Here is a 21,922-nt window from a genome sequence, read left to right as displayed (position 1 = left end):
TAAGCACACGTTTCAAAACTCTATTTTAGCCTATTTTGAGGCTCCGAGTTATACAGATTTCAGTAAGAACTCACATGCTTCAGAAAGCAGAGAAAAGATTTCTAAAAAGCATTTGATGATTTGGCAACTGTCCTTACTAGCTCCCTATTAACTTCCAAAGCAGTGACTAGTGTTGAATGATTTGGGAAAGGTTTACTCTGAAAATTTTATCAGACGGATATAGTGAGGGTCATCAACGTGCTTTCTAAAAAAAATAAAATCTAAATCTCAAGACTTAAGTTTCTGGCTGGATGTTTGTTAGTACAATATATCATGCACAACCAGAATTTTATTTTTCCCTATACTATAAAAATAAATAATACTTATAGGGAGTATCAAAGACAATTCTTGCCAAAAACTGAAAATGAAGACTTGGGAGTATTGAGAAACCTACTCATATATGTAGTTAGCAAGTAGAAAGCAAATATCCCTTCACAAGAACTTCAGAAACGCAGCACCAGTTGCAGTTCACACTCTGGAGCCAAATCAGGGCCATGACCTTTTAGCTTAGATGATGAAATTAAGCATTTGGTCCTACCATATGCTGTATAGTTGCATTAAAACCCATGAGTGGGGGAATAAGGGATTTGATAGGAGCCAGCACTGGCTTATTGATGCTGTGTATCTCACGCCAAAGGAGCAATTAAATGAGAGAGATTTCTCCCTGGGCATAAAACTGCTGTTGCCAACATAAAATGTTTTATTAAACTGGCCTGGGTATATTAAAGATTAAAGTAGAGATGAGCTGCAAATCTGTGCTCTATTTTACAGCCCCGTGTCTGGTCATGTCAAATGCAGGCTCACAGGGGTTTTACTCTCCCTGACCACAAGGAGAAGCCAGGGCAGCTATGACTCACTAAAATGTCCTCAGCATGTCTCTCATGCGTGTCCACACTTCCATCATGTACAGGTACTTACTGTCACTCGACAATGTGTTTAAATCCTTTTTGCAAAAGTGGGTTTTCAGCTCAAGAAAACAACAGCTATTTTAAGTTATTTATATCTCTGCACATCAATGCTCCCATTTGAACAGATAAAAGTCTTTATTCCCCTGTATGTTTACATAAGAAATTTGTTTACAGACTTGTTTTTTATACAATACTTGTATAGCAGTGTTCAAATTTCACATTTTACTGCATAAGATAGCTTCATATACCTTGGTTTGCTCTGTCTTCTTGGAGAGAGCAGGATAAAGACCTGTGGTAAATACACATCCACATGACCAGGGGGTGGTGCAATAGGGCAGAGTGGAATACTGGCAGGAAAAGAGTACATTCAGACACTACATTGAAGTGGGAACCAAGAAAGTGTCTTCCATTCTAGATTCTAGCAACTACCACCAAAGGTAACTTTGCATTACCCAACACCTCCCTGACCCACCTCGGTTTAATGATACCAAGGAGAAACAAAATAGTATCTTGCTGCAGATTACTTGAAATGGAGGCCATTGGGATTCATTCTTACTCACATAATCCAAGCACATCCAGGAATATCACTAGCATGGACAAGGAAAAGGCTAACTCTGGGTTGGTAAATGTATAGTCTCTAAACAGGAATAAAAGATAGCTTTATAATATCTGGAGTGTTTCTACAAAGATTCCATTTCAAATATCCATGTGATAGTGTTTCTCTGTTCTGCTTGGCAGCTTCTAATTTGCTTAATGCAGTATTTTGGGCAATCCTGACATTTTTTTTTTTTTTAATGAGGCTATCCTGTCATTTTTATCTCCAAACTCTTAAGTTAGTGGCACAGGATCTAGATAATCTTTATAAACTGAGAAAGTTAAAGACTCATGGAGCTCGCAGGCAAACTCCATCATGGAAACTTTACCTTGGCCCAAGGCACCTACAGTGCGCACCTGTTCGGCGGGACTCAGACCCCTCCAGACTGCTGCGATGCTTCCCACAGCCCTGCTGAAGGCAAACCCGTTTCTGAGCTGGGGGTAGACTGACTGGGTTGGTTTGAATCAAAATGGTCAATTCTCAGCCAGAAGAGTGGGAAAGAGTATTATAAACAAAATCATTTCATCTTGAGAAAAATAGTTCTTTTTTGTTTGTTTGTTCCCCTATAATTATTAGCAATCCAAGTTCTATAATTCTATTTCAGGAAGAGCCAAGTTCATTACCAAATGACACTGAACAAGGTGACAACCTGTTTTGGAGGCATTTTAAAATATCTATCTTTCAATTTTCTAAGCCATACTAAAGAGGCAAAACCACAGATGTTCCCTCGTTCAGAATACCAAAGAAATTAAAAATGACCACTGTCACTTTCCATTATAAGGTTCTCTTTAGGAATTTTCTGTGGATTACTCTCTTTACTACCTTCAACAGTAACTACTACTATTCATCTCAGGGTGGTGATTTTGCTTTTGGAAACAGTGGTAGAAGAAAGTAGATCAAGAAAGACAACATATTTTCACAGGGTGAAAGTGATACCAATTTAGATAAGAATGCAGCTGATTTCCTTATACTTTATTACCTTCCTTCCTGCTACTTCTAAGGAGAGGAGTTTCAAAAATAACTTAGATGACGGTAGCATCATTGGAATAAATATTAGCTTCCCAAGTAAAACCAGGGGACAATATTCAATTAAATGTCAGCATTCTGATATGTCTGCTAAAGTAATCATTAATTATAATCATATTTATAAGTGACCACTTAAACCTTATCTCCTGTGAGGCCTAAGTTTTTAAAAACACTGGGACTTGAATTTGGCAGTCTAGTAATTAGAATGCTCTAAAGGGGGAAAAAAACCTCACTGTGATGTTTTCTGGTATAGTTACTATTTTTGCACAGTTAGAATAAAAGCAAGTCAGAAACATATGCTTACATGATATGCATACACTTTGCTGTACATTTGAAACTAAAACAGAATAATATTGAATGCAAACTATGATTGAAAAATAAAAAATAAATTAGACAATATCTCCAATTCAAAAAAGAAAACATATGCTTATTGTGTTTGTCCATTTTTATATAGCATATCACTGATTACACAGTTTTAAAAGTAATGAAATTTGATACTGTTTTGTTGCACTCTGTGTGTGTAATATTTAAAAGAGGAACACCTATGGTTCCTTTTTTGAAATAGAAGTATAGAACTTGGATTGCTAATAATTATAGGGAAAAAAAACAAAAACTTTTCTCAAGATGAAATATTAATTGTTTATAATACTTTTTCCCACTCTTTTGGCCAATAGTTGATCATTTTGATTGAAACCAACCCAAAAGCTCTGTCATGGTTAGGCCTCTATTCAGATTACCACAAAAGAGCAATGCAGGTTAGTAAAAGCCCATTATAATTCTCTAAAATGTAAATGCTGCTACAGTAAGAACTACATTAGATAATTGGAGAACATCAGGATATATAAATCCTTCATAGTCCTCTCAAAGCATAATAATATATACTTAGAACCCTAGAACTCTATAATCTTAGAGACCATCTAGTCCAAACCCATCATTATGTAAATAATAACAGTAGCTCTGAGAAGTGATGTGTCTGCTTAAAGTGACTCAGACAGTGACTGGCAAGGTCAAGGCAAGATCTCAGGTGGGCTATCCTGCACAGCCCTCTTCTTCACTACCCTGCCTCAGGTCCTACACCTGTAAAATGAAATGGGTGGGCCAGAGGATGATCTCTAAGATCCCTTTTATAGCTCAGTCCATAGTTCCATAAGTCTATTAATTATCAGCACACTACACTCATCTCAAATAAATCCTTTTAGCTTAGGGATGATGCTATATATCAAAGGCTCTATTTATCAGGTCACACTCACTTTATTCCTTAACAGAAAAATAGTTATCCCCTTTGAGACCCTACTCCTAAAGCATTTCATGTCATTATCTACCTCAGGCTTCCTCATCCCTTCTCTGGCTTCTGGTCTATTCTTTTCATTAACAGCCTACATTAAATTTTATTGAGCCAGATGACTAGATAATACATCTCAATGCAGTTAGGGTAATACATGAAAGGCGCAACTTAGAGACATCTAATTTCTAAGTTGTACACTCCATGGTTTCAAGAAACTAGATATTTCATTATAGTTCTAACACATATGTATGAAAAAAATCAAACTGGAAAACACAGGCATAAAACATTATTCTTATTTAAAAATAAACATTTCCTTCATTATTTATACATTCTTTCTATGTCCAGGAAAAAAGGATATAATTTTGATCTTCAATAATATTCCTGACCATAAAGGGGCAAACCAAGTTCCATTTTCACTGCTATTTAATCATGAAGAGCTCTTCAAAGATGTCTTTTTTAATCCTTAGCAGGAAGGATGTGCCTCCCTCAATTTTGAAAATGATCCATTATCCTCATAGAGGCCTTTACTAAACTCACCTGGTTTCGGCAGGCACGGGGAGTATTTAAAGCCAGAGGGAAGACTCAGAGACTCAGACTTCTCTGATGCCTCTCAAAGCTGCTCTCACGCCACTGAGGTTAGAGCCTGACCTCCAAAGTGTAGGGCTTTGCACACTGGTGTTGCTCTTCAACTTCCTTTTCCCCCCTTAAAGTGCAAGTGTGAGGAAGAAGAAACAAAAATACTAGATAGAGAAACAAACAAGTGGGCTTGGAATTTTATCTGTACAAATCTGACCAACTAAGAGTTTCCCTTCTTACCATGGAAAACAGCACTCAAGGAAGAAAACCACAATGGGGTTCTCTGTGCCCACCTCTTTCCAAAAGGGAAATGTCGGAAAACTGCTTTCCACGTAAGGAAAAAATACCCTTAAATGAGTAAGGACATATACAGAGGGTGACCATGAGGCATGTTGTTATTATGTCAGTGCAGGGTCCTTTATTTATTTTATGAACAATATTCTAAGGTTAGTGGGGAACTATGCTTTATTTTTCAGTCTAGGAAGCCAAGGAAAACCAACTGAATATATTTCATTGGCTGCACCCTTCAATTCAAACATCAGAGAGAGAGAAAAGTAAGTAGCCAGAGTCAAACTTTGCCTAGCTTGTCAGAACACTTATTTCTTATTATCTGAAAATAAACAACATGCTTATTCTATAAAGACAGAGGACCTGCTGAAATAGCGACACACAAGTCTACTCAAAATGATTCCATATGTTACACTGTAGGATTGCCGTGTAAAGTTATACAAGGGAAAGAGATCAAAACCCTGTACAGACACCTGATATCGGACTTGAAACGCCTAGTGGAAACAGAACTATTCAGCATCTTCATTTATACACAATTTACAATATTTGATTCAAAATAAAAATCACAAGAAAAATACATCTGTTTCTGCTACAATTCCTTCCCCTCCCCTATTCAACCCCCCTCCCCAGTGAAAAGTCTTCTAATAAAAGGTATCATATTACCACCATTGTCTTGTTTTGGTCTAATTCTGAGATCCCAGCTTGGGGCGGGTAACATGAGAAGGAATGGCAATACTTGGGATTTATATAATGTACACATTTCATCCAAGGATCTCAAGTACTTGCAGTCACGTCTCCAGATCTGAGAAATCGCGGTTCAATGGAAGCCAGAATGCTGGACGAATGCTGGGCAGGCTGCATGGGGTGTAAAATCCCTTGGCTAGGTCTATGATCAAACAGGGTCACAGTTGGTTGGCTAGAGTTGGGCTCACTTTCTCTTTTCAAACATATACCATCCATCAGTCATTTTTACCCTTTCTCAAACCACACATCTGTCTCCAGGCTACTGCCTAGAGTTAAGACCGACTGAGGAAGCCATGTCTTCACAATAATGCAGCAGGATAAAAAAGCAAAAACAGAGAAACACATTCATCAGCATCTGGCCAAAGGAGACAGGGGTTGGGAGGATTGACGTGGGAGGCCATTCCTAGCAAGAATGAGGCAAAGGTGTCAACTCACTAGTTTCAGTTACAGTTAAGCTTTTGGTGGAGTTGATTCCAGCAGAGGTGAAGCTTATGGCATCTAGTGCTTGATTTAAGATAATGCTATTGAAGAAAGGTAATGAGAAAACACAGCAAACGAACAGGGAGGAACTGGCCAAGGAATATCTGGAGGGCCAAAGTGATTTTCTTTCCTTATCATTTCTACAGGAGAAGGCAAGGGGCAGGAGATAAGAGCTACAGGGCTCCTTATTTGCAGATTTTTAAAAAAAATCATCTTTCTTATAATTCCGTAATGAAAATGTATATTACGGTATGAAGGTTACAGAACTGCGTCTGCTACTGGGTCACGGCTACAGGTCTATGAGCTGATCCACCAGCAGTAAAGACCTGGCTAGGTTGGGAAGGCTGGACTCAGAGCTCCCACTGCTGTTTCTAGAGTGCCCACCTGGAAGTGGAGAGATAGGAATTCAGTACACAACACAGAGGGTTAAGGTTTAGATGTGCAGAGTAAGCAAAGGAGAAAAACCAAACCAAAACAAAACCCTAGAGAAACAACAATTTACATCTGCAAACTCTTACATGTTGGTTTTTAAACATAAGTTAGGTTTCTACCACCTCCCACAAAAGGTTCAGGCACTGTGTACACACAGCCTGATGGTAGGGAGCCTTTCAAATGGATGTATGCTTTGCCTGATAAGGGCTGGCTGTACTAACTTCTGGACAACATAGAGTCATCTCCTTGATAGAGTAAAAAATCAATAATTTTTGCTTTGGAGAGAAAATAGTTCCCAAGACTACAGCAATAAAAACGAGTTTTAAAAATATAGAGAGATGGTCCTTTGCAATTCAGTGTTTTGTGGCATGTTCGAATGATCTGAATCCATCAAAGAGGGAAAGTTATGCTCCACAAATGTCCAAAAGATGCAGATTATACCAAAGCATCGTTGTTAATCTCTTTGAGAAGAGTATTTATCACAAATTGTTCTGATCATGATAAAAAAAAAAACCCAACTTTGGTGCATTGTTTGACATATGCCTTCAGGTTTAAAGATCACTTTGCTTTATAGGCTTGATACTTTGTAAAAACCAGCTTTTAGGAAGACATTAAAACTTTCCTCCTCTCTACAAAAAACACCATGGTCAGGCTTTAAGATAACCTCTATCAGTACCTGTATGTTATCTCTATCTCTCTCTACTGGTCCAGCCCACAGCGATTCTTATTGCCCCCAATTTCCTTCATTAAGTGTTGCTTTCCCCCACGCCCACTGTAGATTAGGTACAGTAGTACTCTTTTGTGGAGAGCTGATGACAGGCTCTTTCCCCATCCTCTCTTTCTTACCTTGTGGGTTTTTGGTTATCAATACAGGAATAGGGTCAAACTCATCTTCTGCCACCTTGTCCGAGCCCTCAGGGACATCAAAACCTGAGATGAGATTACTATCTTCTGCTGCTTAACACAGAAGGCAAGTACACAAGCAGAGACAACAGAAGCAGAGATTAGCAAATGAGAGAACGTGTAAGAGGCACAAAGTTCCCAACTGTATAATCACTGCAAATTTTTAAAGATGAAAATGCTTATTTTCCTGAGTTGAAATAAAAGTAGCAAAATTGGAAAACTTAGGGAAATGAAAAAAAATGCTTTAGTGCTACCCATGTTAAGACTTTCATAAATGATGCAGGAGAAGGGCTATAGGATAAATTCTTCCTACCATTATAAAACCATTAATTGCCGTTACTGTGAGGTATTTCTTCAATGTCATCAATTCACAAAGGCATAGAAATTAGTCATTTATCTTCTTTACTGAGCAAACAGAGGCCTAACAATATTTGAAAAACTGAAAACCAAGGGCTGGGGCAGTTTCTCTTTATGAAGCAACCGCTATATACTAGGCAAACAAATGTTTCTGAAAGGATTCACTGCCCTTTGATTGGGAAAAAAGACTTTCAAATAACTGATGTCTCAAGACATCACATGCACTAAGATTTCCAGCAGAAGCTTGTTAGAATATTCTTCTTCCTTCTAATTAAGGCTACCTTACCACCAACTGCTAGCTGAGCACCTACTTTGCAAGTACTGCTCCTCTGTAATTACACATTGCTGCTGACACACTCCTGCCAGACATACTTGGTTAACAGGTAACTTCTTTCTACATGCTCTATAAAAATATAATCATTTTAATGCCATAAAAGGTAAAAACAAAAGCTCAACTATTACCACCACAAACCACAGGCTAATTATTTTTCAGTCATTTTGGGGAGGCTTTGTTTTTTAATTTCCTGCAGAGAGGATTCTAAACTTCCTTTTCTAAGTATTTGCTCCTTCTAGAAAACCACGTTCTCGACCCTAGCACAGAAAGTTTAGTGGACGCCTGCGCACAGTAAGCTAGGCATTGTGCCTGTCACTTCCACAAACTACTCACCGAATAAAACTCAAAGCAAGCTACCTCTGTCCAAAATTATACACCAGCATTAACCTAAGAAGTGAAAATGGTAGATCGAAAAAGGAAACCTAGTAATCAACTGTGACTCAAATATTAACTAAAATTCAAAACTTTTGCAAATTCAATTTTTTGAGGACTGACTTTTGAGGAATGATGCCTATTTATCACTATATAAAATTTTTACATCATATTTGATGAACCATTTTTAAGTTTTAAGGCCAACAACTATCATATTAATAATTACAGTCAGTGGCTAATCAACTAAACCATCTACTTGAGTTGACTTCAAAGGCATGTCGTTTTGTCTTTCCTAGATCACGTGGAATATCTGTATTCCAGGTGCCTGCCAGGCAGTAATACCTCCACCAACCTGTAGTCTAAGCCTTACTAAATATTCTTTCTAAGAGGCACTATGACACAGTGGCTGAGAACACAAACCAAGTTTTCCACAGAAGGAGGTGGTTAAAACACTTCACTAGCAAAGACTTTTGGTAAGGAAAATGTTCTGTTATTCAGATCTCCTTGAAGGTTACATGTGGACCCAAGAAGAAGAGAGTATTTACCTTTATGGGTTGGAGCAGAGATTGCTATGGGGGCAAACTCTTCCAGAAGGTCAGTAGTAGGGTTAGAAAGCAGAGAGCAATCGATCAGGGAATCTTCCCCGGTGAGAGAATCTGAGTCCAGATTAACAGCATCCCAGGTCAGTGACGGCATTAAACGGCACATACAACAACATCATGGGATTAGACCTTGGCCTTTAAGTTACTGCACTTACATGTCACACATATGAGCCAAAGCAGGAGGAAGAAAACTAAAAGAAACATGTTAAGCACTCTAGATTTCATTTATAGAAACATGTATTTCTAGATTCCTTTTAACTTTAATATATAAAAAGGGAAGACGTTTTTGCTCAGTCATGGCTAGATAAGCAAGCATGTGATTTGGATTCCAATAAAATGCTATTTGAGAAAAAGAACTTTGCAACTAAAGAGTCTCACTTAGCCCTGACTAATGTGACTCAGCTGGTTGGGCATCATCCTGCAAAGGGAAAGGTCACTAGTTCTATTCCTGGTCTGGCACATGCCTGGATTGTGGGTTCAGTCCCTGATCGGGGCATGTACTAGAGGCAAACAATAGATGTCACTCTCTAACACTGATGTTTCTCTCCTTCTCTTTCTCCCTCCTTTCACCTCTCTTAGAAATAAATAAAAAAACTTTTTGTAAAAAAAAGAGTTTCACTTAAATTTTCCCTAAACACTCATGGAAAAAAGTTACTACAGGATGAGAGGTCCAATATGACTAGAAGGGGCTGTCCCTGGTTTACTATTAGTGGTTAAACAATACTTTCTAGAACTCAGTCAGATTCCTATTCAAACTAGAATGATCTCGCCTCTTACAAGTATAAACTTGAATTGTTCCTTTGAACACATAATTGCTCTCAAAGAACAGAAAGAAGACAAGTATTTTAACACATGAATTATTTTCTGGAAAGTTTTCTAGGAGAAAACAGCCAAGTAAGCACAAAGAAAAGAAACCATATTGTCTTCTGTGTTCACTTTTTAAAATCTAGATAAGTTAATTTTCATACTTCCTAGATTTCTAATTGTTTCTAAGTTAGGAAATTGGACACTTTTATCGAGGTGATTATGGACTCAAAAGAGAGGAAGGTTACTAAATCTGTATTTGTGGGCAGTAAAGGAATTTTCCTAAGAGTGAACTTCGAAATTAGGGTAAAAGTAATGCTGGAACCAGGAAAGATTTCAACTTTGCCTACAATTTAACAGTAAATCACCTATAAATGACTAAAGCACTGTGTTATGAATAGGATCAATAACAGAACATTATAGTTTCATAGATACCGCTGTGAGAGGGGGAAGACTGCTCAGTAACCTGGAGGAGTTAACGGGCATCCTTATAGCTCAGCAGAGTTCTTTAATTAACGAGATGGAAGGAATCTGCCACCAGTGAAAAGATCTTGAATAAAGAAAGACTGCAATCAGCAAAAGCCTAGGGATCACTCTTCAGAGAACATGACTCCAAAAAATACTCTGCTTTTTAGTGAGGAAACACATCACTCAAAATCTAGAAGCTGGGGTTATACCAATATAGGGCATCCCTTCTGGGAGGAACTAACCAGGCTGCAAACTAAGCCCAGGACCACCTGTTGCAGGTGGAAAGACCAGCTCTAAGGGCTCACCACACTGACCGATCCCGCCACTGCAGAGAATCCTGACTGACCTGTGCAGTTTGAGGTTACAGATTCCGTCTGAGATGGGAGGCGCTGGGGCACCGGGGGCTCCAGTCCTGGTATGAGACTCTCAACAGCAACATCAGCTTTTTCTTTTGTAACAGAGCATTAAAAAGGGAGAAAAAGGATCAGGAGAAGGCAGTCAGACGGTCTTGGGACAATTCTATGAAGTTCTCTAGAATGTCAGTGTCAGGTGAGATGGAAGCGCAGTAAGTTACTTTTTATTTCTGCTGCTTTCAGTGTCTGGGCTTCACCCATTGGGCATGTCTGTGCAAAATCAACCACTGTGGCTAGTCTCAGTTTTTATAGACAAATGTAGAATGTGAGCCATCAGGAGATCTCTTCCACATCAGAAGACATACACTGCAAGGCACCTTAATATCTCCTGCTAATTCTGCTTTCCTTAAGGGATAAACTTAGGAGCCTTTCACAACCTCTGTGCCTTGCAAAGGCCACTAGTCCATCTCAAATCCCATCCCATGATGTAGCTGGGAGGTATTCTGCACAGTGAGACGTCCCCTAGCTAGAGGCCCACCTCTCTGTAGTGTCATGGCCTCTCTCAGTTCTAGGACTTTGTGCCCCTGGAGTAGAGGGGCCCTGGGCATTTTGTAGGTATTGACCTGGCCTTGCAGTTGGAGCACAGAGAAATGTTAGGTCAGGCAAGACCAAGCCCCTCCCCTGGGTTCTTGGCCTGAAGCTTCACCACCAGGCATATGTTTTCTCAGTTGCTGATACCCGACCCATAGAGAGGCCTTCTAAAGAAGAATCTGCTAACGGTAAGGTCCAGCTTGAAACTTTTCCCATAAAGCTTTTGTAATTAAATGTGAATTTTCCCACATGCCTCCTCATTCATAAGACATCACTCTAGAAATCTCAGGATAACAAGAAAAGCAAAAATAACAGTGGTATGCAGCTGGAAGGCAGAGAAAACACTTCATTTGACATGCTAACAAAGGGGATTAAATAGTCTTGGTTTCTGGGTTAGCACAAGGCATCATCTAACACCAGAAGGCTTGGTGGCATTTCCACTCCTCACCACAGCTATTCAGTAGGGATCTGTTACCCAGTTATCATTTTTTAAATACACAGACATCATGCATTACCAAAAAAACAGAAATGACAACTTTACCAATTGCAGCATCGGAAGTGCTACCAAAAGGATCTGTCATAGGCAAGAGGTCAGGGAGCAGAAGAGAAGTGTCAGGAGATTTGAGTCCCTCAATTAGCTTTTCTAGGTTGGGCAGAGAGGTAAAGAGAAAGCAAAAATGCAATGAGATATTACAGCAAGCTCATCATTTTCCATGTTCTATGCAAATACACGTTAGGGTTCAAAATTTGGTGTGAATTCATCATAAAAATAATGTTAGTATCTTGTTAAAAACAGTCATTCAAAGTCTAATGTTTAAAAATGGTTATTTCTCTAGCTAAAGTAATCACTCTGTGAGGCATTCAAGGTGCTGCCTTGGGTTTGTTTGTTTTTAAATTAAAGGTATAAGTTACACTGGATAAAAGTAATCAATTTTAAGTGTATAATTTGATGAATTTTAACAAATGTTCATATACATATATGTACCACTGAAATAATGATGGAGAACATTTCCATTACCCCAAAAAGTACCCGTGTGCTCCTTTCTAATCAATGCCTTCCTCTCACCCCCAGGCCCTGGCAACAGCTGATCTGCTTTCTGTCCCGCCAGTTTTGCCTTTTCTAGGATTTCCTATAAATGGAACTGTACAGTATGCAGTCTTTTTTGTCTGGGGTTCTTTGTTTACCATGATGCTGCGGAGATTCCTGTGTTATGGTGTGCGTCAGTAGTTTGCTCTGCTTTATTGCTGAGTGGTGTTCCACTGGATGGATGTACATTTTGTTGATTCATTCACTAGTGCATGGATATTTGTTTCCAATTTTTAGTTATTAAACACAAAGCCGCCATAAACACATGCATATGTCTTTGTGTATTCACAGCTCTTCCTGGTCTTAGTTTTGAATCTCTCTCTCTCTCTTTGTTAACTTGCATGTAGAAATGGTTTAAAACTCACCAAGAGGATATAATAAACCATGCCTAAGTTAACTTCAACAATCATTTATTGTCTGCCAACTGAGAGTCTGTGACATGCTGGAACTCTTATTAAAGGTTCAATCTCACAAAAGTCACTTAAGTGTACAGATGAATTACTTTCGATGCCTTTTGACTAAGAAACAAAGGACAACAGAAGTCGCCAGGTTTGTCACACCTGATAATTTAATGTGTGATAATGTGTACGCATTAAGATTCCTTCCAAAATAGTTCCTTCAGTCCTGATCCATCAGTAACTATCCATTTACCTTTAACCTATTAAAGGTAGAGGACTAACTTGAAGCAAAAGAATAAATCACAGAACTGTACAGAAAGAAGAGAATTAAGATCTAATATCTCCTTTTGTTTACAAAGGTACTGAGGCCACATAAATTCTATAACTCAACAAGTTAAATGCCCATAGACAATGTTTTTTCTATCACTGAAATAAAATGCCATTAAGATAAAATTAAAATTAAGATGTTAGAGAGGAGAGACTTCCGGCAAGATGGAGGAATAGGTGGACGCACCGTGCCTCCTCGCACAACCAAGATTAGAAAACCAATAATTTACAACAATAATTTACTATCAGAATAACACCCAGATCCGGCAGAGGATTTATCTGAATGGAAGTCGGGCAGCTAAGAAGTTGAAGTAAACGCGTTCATCCGGACTGGTAGGAGAAGACGAGCCGGCGGGCGTGGGGCTGGCTCGGGTCGGCGGCACGCGGAGGTCGGGGGAAGGTTTGGCGCGAAATCGGCGCAAAAGCCATCGGGCGCATAAGAAGTCAGTGGTGATCCCTGAGTACGCAAGCTGCGGCTGGCAGACCCAGAGGGGTAGCGATTGTGGACCAGGGCAGAACTCGCGGCCCAGAAGCCCAGACAAGGGTCTGAGTCCAGGGGAACGGAACTACCGCCATTGTTTTCGCCCGCCCCGCCCCCACATATAACGTCACAATCTAGCGACTGGGGTGCCCAGCCCCGGTGAGCACCTAAGGCTCTGCCCCCCACCGTAAAAAGAGCAACCAGACCGGAAAAAAAAAAAAAAAAAGGAGAGACAGGGGGAAAAAACAAAAAACAAAAAACTATGTTTTCAACAGAGCAGATCAGTCCCCCAGGACTCATCCTTTTGAGCGACCAAGAACTAGCCAATCTATCAGATGCACAGTTCAAAACACTGGTGATCAGAAAGCTCACGGAACTGGTTGATTTTGGACGAAATCTAGATGAAAGAATGCAGATTACCATAAAACAGATGCAGGAAGACACACAGAGGAGAGCCAATAGTGAAAGGAAGGAATATGAGTCTCAAAACAATACAGTGGACCAGAAGGAAGATAGAATCAACCAAGCAGGAAAGCATGATGAAATAAGAATTCAAAAAATTGAGGAAAAGATTAAGAGCATCCAAGACACCTTTAAACGTTCCAATATCCGAATTATAGGGGTACCAGAATCGGAAGGGGAAAAGCAACAGACTGAGCACGTATTTGAACAAATAATAAAGGAGAACTTCCCCAATCTGGCAAAGGGAACAGTCTTCCAAGAAATCCAAGAAGCTCAGAGAGCCCCAAAGAAGTTGGACCCAAGAAGAAACACACCAAGGCACATCATAATTACATTAGCCAAGGTAAAAACGAAGGAGAGAATCCTAGAAGCAGCAAGAGGTAAGGGGACAGTCACCTACAAAGGAGTTCCCATCAGACTGTCAGCTGATTTCTCCAAAGAGACCTTACAGGCAAGAAGGGGCTGGAAAGAAATATTCCAAGTCATGAAAGACAAGGACCTACAACCCAGATTGCTCTATCCAGCAAAGCTTTCATTTAGAATGGAAGGGCAGATAAAGTGTTTCTCAGATAAGGTCAAGTTAAAGGAGTTCATCATCACCAAGCCCTTATATTATGAAATGCTAAAGGGGCTTATCTAAGAAAAGAAGATAAAGAAAAGACATGTATAGTAAAAGGACAGCAAACTCACAAATATTAACAACCACACCTAAAGCAAAACCAAAAGAAACTAAGTAAACAATTAGAACAGGAACAGAACTACAGAAATGGAGGGCACATGGAGGGTTAGCAGCAGGGGGTGGGAGGAGGAGAGAGGGGGAAAAGGTATAGAGAATAAGTAGCATAGAATGTAGGTTGAAAATAGATAGGGGGAGGGCAAGAATAGTATGGGAAATGTAGAAACTAAAGAACTCATAAGTATGACACATGGACATGAACTAAAGGGGGAAATGTGGGTGGGAGAGGGGTACAGGGTGGAGGGGAGAGAAGGGGGAAAATGGGACAACTGTAATAGCATAATGAATAAAATATATTAAAAAACAACAACAACAAAAAAAAAAGCTATGGAATTTTCACACAATATAATCCTACTCAGCCATAAAGAAGGAATTCTTACCTTTTGCCACAGAATGGATAGACCTGGCAAGTATTATTCTATTAAGCCAGTCAGAGAAAGACAAATACCATGTAATTTCATTTATGTGGAATCTAATGAACCAAATTAACTAACAAAATAGAAACAGGCTCATAGACACAGAAAAAAGACTTCCAGCTATTAGAGGGGATGGGAGTTGTGAGGCAGGGTAAAAAAGTTGAAGGCATTAAGCAAAAAAAAAAAAAAAAAAGAAAGAAAGAAAGAAAGGAACAACAACAAAATCTTAATGGATGCATACATCAGTATGTGATTATAGGAGGAAACGGGGTGGGGAGAGGTAGATGAGGGAAAAGGGAGAATAAAAGGTGATGAAAAGAGACTTGACTCTGGATGGTGAACACACAATATATAGATAATGTATTACAGAATTGTACACTTGAAACCTGTGCAGTGTTATTAACCAATGTAAACTGAATAAAATTTTTTAAAAGAAAAAAAAAAAAAAAAAAAGATGTTAGAGAAAAAGAAGTGACTTAAAGTTCAAGTAGGTGTATATAACATTAAATGAATCTATTCTTCTGGGCCATTGGAATTGAGATAAATAAAGGCTAAATTGATATTGACTGAGGGACAGAAACCAAATTTTAGGTGATTTGTAAGTTAGGTGCGCTATAACTACAGAGATGAAACAAAATAATGAATTCTATTGTCTTGGAAAGATAATTTGTTTTGGTACAATTAATACACTGCAGAAAAAGACACTTTTAAATGTGAAGCCAATTTACCACCTTTGGAGTGTATGGCATGTAGTTGAGTTAAATGATAATATGCTATACTTCTCACTTACACCTGATTTACATGGAAGAAAGGAAGTAAAAAAGAAGCTTCTCAATAACAGGAAAAATCCAGGGTACTAACTATGTATATAGCATAATTACATCAGCATTAATCTGGAAATATATGTGACATTTTATTATTAAAAAGATGTTAAAATATCTTTGACAATTTTCAGCATACAGGCAAAAAATAAGATGGTTTCCCCCAAAAGTCTAATATTTTATTCTGAACATTAGTTTTGTTTTATTCCTTCTCAAAACTTCTCTCACTTAAAAGTGAAGCTTCTTTTACTTTTAGCACTCATATATTTGCAGTCTTCTAAAGCAATGGATAAAAAGACCCAAAACCACTTGTTTGTTTTTCATACAAGAATTTATCTTGGTGCCAAACCTCAGGCTAGCATTCTTCCAGAGCCTGAATTCTGGCTGCTCTCACTGTAACCCTGGGGTAGTTCCTTCAACTTCTGACACAATCCCCTCAACTGTCCAATGTAGAAACCTCCCCATACCTTTCTGTACCGGTCACTTAAATATCATCATCTCCTCAAAGCATCACCCCCTCCCCGGCCAAATTATAGGAAGCTTCTAGAGCACTCTGCGCTCACTGCTCTTCCAGTCCTTACAACGTGACTGAAGGTGGGGAAGATGTCTTACTACTCTGTATCCCCAGTTCTTGGTTCCTTCTAGTCACACTTCTGTCTTACCGCTTCACTGGGGATGTGGGGACAATAGGAGATCAACTGGAAATAGGAAATAAGTACTTCAACAAGAATCTAATTCTTTTATTAGTCATTACAAAAAAAGTATGTAAAAGGGTTAAAAAGTATAAGCGTGCATGATGTTGTACATGTGTTGTGTGGGGAGATGAAGTAGAGTGGGGAGGGGGTAAGATGCCAAATTTTGGGAGGCTTGTTTTCTGACTGAACCTCAAAGTACCAGGTTATGCACACAGATGATTTGTTTGGTCACTGCTGCTTGGGAATACTCAAATACCAGAACTATGGCAGGGAGGAGCAGAGGACAAAGTAATACCAGGCAGAAAACTAGCAGTGCGGGTACGGGGCTACAGCATCCAAAGGTGGATGGCATGTGCAAAAACAGCTTCTTTCACTCCCAGTACTCTGGAAGTAGAAAAAGGCTCTCTGTTACTCAGTGCTGGTCTCCAGGCACCATTATAACATTCATCACTCACATTTGGAGAGTTCAATGTCAAGCATTTTCATACATCATTCACAAAAAACCCTGCACTTGGAAATATTACAGAGTTGAGGAGAACGGAGATCAGACTGTGAGAATGTGCGACTTGCCGAAAGTCATTGGTGGAACACGGTAGAGCCTGGACAGGACTTCCACGTGCTGCGTACGGGGTCTGCTTATCTCCTTCTACACAGGAGGAAGGATCTTCACACAGACAGAGTCCCATGAACAACAGTGAAGTTGTAAAAGACATGTTGGCGCTGGAAGAAACCTTGAACCTTATCCAATTAGCCTTTGTGTTTACAGATGCAGAAACCAGCTTCAGAAAGGCAGAACTACTTGCCTAAGAGCTTACTGCAAACACACCACAGAGGCAGCAGGGCCCAGATCTTCTATGCCCTGGGGATTCATTCCTTAGTTTAACTAACACCTTGGTTGCTTTAAAAGACTCTTAGAAGAGGCCACATTTAAAGCTACTATGTGTTATTTTGGGTCACTGTAAATGAAGAACTTGAGGACAGGAGGAAAGAGAGGCATAGACAGGAAAGGCTACAGGAGGCTGGCAGCCTACAAATCACAACCTGGAGGTCTCCCGTGTACATCATCAAGGGCTGGCCTTGCTGTCCTTCATTTTATGAATTCTGTCCTTTCTCTTACAGTTTTTTTTTTTATTTTAATCATTGTTCAAGTACAGTTTTCTCTTACAGTTTTATAAAAATGCTCTGAGGCCAGGTATCATGGGGGTGGGGGTGGGGGGAGAACAGCGCAGAGAAGAGGGTAGTGAATTTAGGAAACTGTGCTGGAAGAGTTCTTTAAGATCCAAAACCTCGATCAAGTTCCACAGCAGCATATCACAACTTGTTGATGTGTCATGAACAGAGACTTTTAAAAATTTTACATGAATCATGGGAAATGCTTCTCTGGATACAAAAGCAAAATCCATCTTCTGGGTCAGTTCACATTGAAATATATGGACCCGCACTCTAATTCTCAATGATACAAGGTGAAAGACCAGTAAAATCCAGAAATAATTCATTAATTGCATTTTGTAATGATTTTATCTTCCTAAGAAACATCTGACAAGTTTCCCATTTCCTCTGTATTAGTATCACAGTATATGACCCCATCACATCCCATCATGTGAAAAGCAGCGGGCAACTGTGGACAGAAGAAAAATGGTCCAGTTCTGAGGCAGACTCTAATGTTTTGAAAACTAGCTTCAGAATCTAAATATGTGCTGTGTGTGTGTTGGGGGAGAACTCCTGGATTTAAGGAGGGTATCATTTAATCTTTTGTTGTGATGCTGTACACTTTGGGGGACTTTAGCTGGGGTCTGCAAAATCCCCCAAAATAAATAAACAACATGAAAGAGTAACAAAGCCTGAATTTAAGTTAGTTACCTAATTTGTCTAGGCATCAGTTTTCACTTGTAAATAGAAGATAAAAACTACTTGAAAGGGTTGTCAGAAATTAATGGGCATATTTATCAGAATTAATGTGTATGTGTATATATATTAATAAGTGCTTGTTACATAAAAGGAGATGGTTAACTTCTTTTTTAGGACTAGATGAGGGATCACCAAACCACTGAGGCCTGAAAATGGGTGGAATTCCATTTTCACTCCCAAACCTTGGCATGAGAGTGAAATGTGAGAAGGAGGCCACCTGGTCTGATAAGGAAGAAAAGGCACTAAAACAAGAGGCCTGGGTCCTGCACTAAGCTTTTATGACACTTTGGCCATTATCTTTCTGTGGGGGGGGGGGGGGGGGTCACGGTGTTAAGTTTTCTTACTGGCAAAATGAGATAAACCTAAAGGTCCCATATACCTCTAAATGTCAATCATCCAGGATGAATGGAAAAAGTAGGAAGTAGGAATTGGTTACTTAGCAGATGGATTGCCTAGGATGAATGTAGAGATTTGAACTGGTGATAACCGCAGGGGAGGACACTGGAGGGCACCTCAGTAACACAGGCAGGAGGTAGGATGACGGGCCCCGAGGAAGCAGAGTTTGGAAACTGCAGGGCTGACTACACATGCTCTTCAACATGCAAACAGTCCCCACAGGCAGAGCCAGGAGAGCAGGGTAAGAAGGTGGGGAATAGCTAAGCTTGCTCCTGGTATGAAAAAAAAAAAAGAACAAACCTTTATGGTTTGATCCCTTATTACAAAAGCAACACACATTTATTGTCGAAAATTTGAGAAATACAGAAAACCAAAGGATAAAAGAGCTACCCATAATCTTACTTGTAGAAAAAAGCACACTCTTAAGGCTTTAAATGAACACCCTTCTAAGCATTTCCTATAACATGTAATCATTTGATAACTATTTAAACGTTCTCATGTTTTCTCAGAATGATTTTTTAGAAAAGAACTGTGAAGTCAAAGAGAAAGTAAACTCTTAAAGGCTTTTGTTATCAACTGCCAAACTGTCCTCCCAAAAGTTGTGCTAAATGATGTTCCCACTAGCAGGATCTGACCATGTCTGTTTTCTTAAGCCTTCACCAAGCCTGAGGTGGTGGGGTTTTTTCTACCTTTACCAGTCTGACAGCAGATGTTATAGCATCTCATTGTTTTATAATTGGCTGTTCTTGTATTCATCATGAGGATAAACTTTTTAAAAAAAATGGATTTACTTAGCCCTGGCTGGCATAGCTCAGTGGATTGAGTGCAGGCTGCGAACCAAAGCATTGCAGGTTCGATTCCCAGTCAGGGTACATGCCTGGGTTGCAGCCATGACCCCCAGCAACTGCACATTGATGTTTCTCTCTCTCTCTCTTTCTCCCTCCCTTCCCTCTCTAAAAATAAACAAATAAATAAAATCTTTTTAAAAATCGATTTACTGACAAATTGTATTTTGTCTTCTATGAACTGTCTGCTCATGTTTTTGTGCTGGTGGTGCTTTTCTATCACACTCCCATTTACCATACTCAGTTGTTTCTCAAGTTCCTAGGGTTCCCAAGTAAAAATGAGTCAGGTCAAAAGGTTGGAGAAGTACTGAACTCATGGTTAAAAGACTGAGAAGGTGACCCCCTGAAGAACAGTACATGAAGAATTAGTTAACTTGGACAATGGAAATGTAGAGTGCCTTTAAAGAACAGGATTATCAGTACTTTGGAGTTGAGGTGGGAGACAAGAGAAAGCACTCTTCTCTTAAACAGAAGTTGCATCGGGGATAGGAGAAGAGAGAAGGAAACAGTTGCTAGAGTTGGAGGTAGGAATTAATCCATTTCAGATTCTTATGCCTTGCCTCTCAAGACATAGTTATTAAAAATATCAACTACAAGGCAAGAAGTTAATCCTTCATAAGCCAGCCTACATTTAGTTAATCAAAACCATTTCCTGGTTTGAGACTGGGATGTACCGCAAGTTGTGTTGGGCATTGGACTGTGAACCAAAAGGTCACTGGTTTGATTCCCAGTCAGGACACACGCCCGAATTGCGGACCAGGACCCTAGTTGGGGGTGTGTGAGAGGCACCTGATCTATGTTTCTCTCACACTGACGTTTCTGTTCTCCTCTCTTTCCCTCCCTTCCCTTCTCTCTAAGAGTAAATAAATAAAATCTTTAAAAAATAGCAATGATAGGTTAGGTATATCTGTGTATATAGGCTAATAAGACTAAGGGCTTGCTCAAGGCCCATTCCAACCCTAATTAGGAATACAGCCATGAGGAATAAAGCAGGGCTTGATTCAAACCCCATCAAAAAGGATGATTTGGCTGCTAAAGCTTGGTGGCTTTGGAAATTGACAGCTTGTCTAACTTGGGGGATAAGCTCTGAGTCTTGTGATGAGAGTTGCTGTTTTTAACATCTAGTTGCTCTAAACAGTTCCTATCACTGAGAGCCAGACACTGAAATCTGTAACAGCTGCAAGTTAGAAGGAAAAGTCACCCATCTCGCCCCATTCCAGGTTTATTCTAGAGAACTAAATTTGCAGGAAGATAAACTTTACAGAGTAAAGACGCTGACTGTGATCAACCTTGGATTTTTCAATAGCACAAGACAGAAGCTGGAAGTTAGGAGAATACCAGGTAAACAGCTCTGAGCAGAATGCCTATCTTGGCAACAAACCACTAAAAACAAACTAACAAACAAACAAACAAACCAAAAAAAGCCCAAAGTTCTTCTTGCCTATTTTGATGCTAGAGTGGCATAAACTAAGAGGCACTTTTAAAAAGCTTTTAATTCTAGGAAGAGGCACTTATGGAACTAATGCATTTTTTTAAAGATTTTATTTATTTATTTTTAGAGAGGGGAAGGGAGGGAGAAAGAGAGGGAGAGAGAATCAATGTGTGGTTGCCTCTCACATGGCCCCCACTGGGGACCTGGCCTACAACCCAGGTATGTGCCCTGACTGGGAATCGAACCTGCGATGCTTTGGTTGCAGCCCGTGCTCAATCCACTGAGCTACGCCCGCCAGGGCCAGAACTAATGCATTCTTGCTTAGTCTCGTGGAACACTGATGTCGAGAGGTCAGCATTAAGGAGCTGCTGTAAAAGTCTCCTCAAACTGTTGTGCACTGCTGGAAGACATGTGAAAAGGTGCAGTCTCTATGGATAATGGTATGGCAGTTTCTCAAAATATTATACGTGGAATTACCACAGGATGCAGCAATATTATTTCTGGATTTATACCCCAAAGAATCTTGGGTCTTGAAGAGATATCTGCACACCCATGTTCAGTGAAGCATGATTCACAAGAGCCAAAAGAGGGAAGCAACACAAATGTCCACCAACAGATGAATAAACAAAACATAGTATGTACATATAATGGTATATTACTCAGCCTTGAAAAGAAAGGAAATTCTGACATATGCTACAATATGGATGAACTTTGAACATGTTATGTTAAATGAAATAAGCCAGCAACAAAAAGATAAATAC

At 39.5% G+C, this 21,922-nt stretch overlaps 1 protein-coding gene across 1 annotated transcript in view; it reads right to left on the bottom strand.

Annotated features, from left to right (window-relative positions):
• AAK1 (AP2 associated kinase 1) overlaps window positions 1-21,922 on the bottom strand; it is a 173,069-nt gene that overhangs the window by 10,017 nt on the left and 141,130 nt on the right. Inside the window, 4 exon segments of the mRNA XM_036028129.1 lie at window positions 7,220-7,330; window positions 8,885-8,995; window positions 10,560-10,661; window positions 11,699-11,800. Coding sequence (XP_035884022.1) covers window positions 7,220-7,330; window positions 8,885-8,995; window positions 10,560-10,661; window positions 11,699-11,800 — 426 coding nt within the window.

Source organism: Phyllostomus discolor, chromosome 6 (genome assembly GCF_004126475.2).
Source record: "Phyllostomus discolor isolate MPI-MPIP mPhyDis1 chromosome 6, mPhyDis1.pri.v3, whole genome shotgun sequence".
In the NCBI taxonomy this organism is placed as follows: domain Eukaryota; kingdom Metazoa; phylum Chordata; class Mammalia; order Chiroptera; family Phyllostomidae; genus Phyllostomus; species Phyllostomus discolor.
Note: the sequence above shows the minus strand (reverse complement) of the source record. Positions and strands in the feature narration are given on the sequence as shown.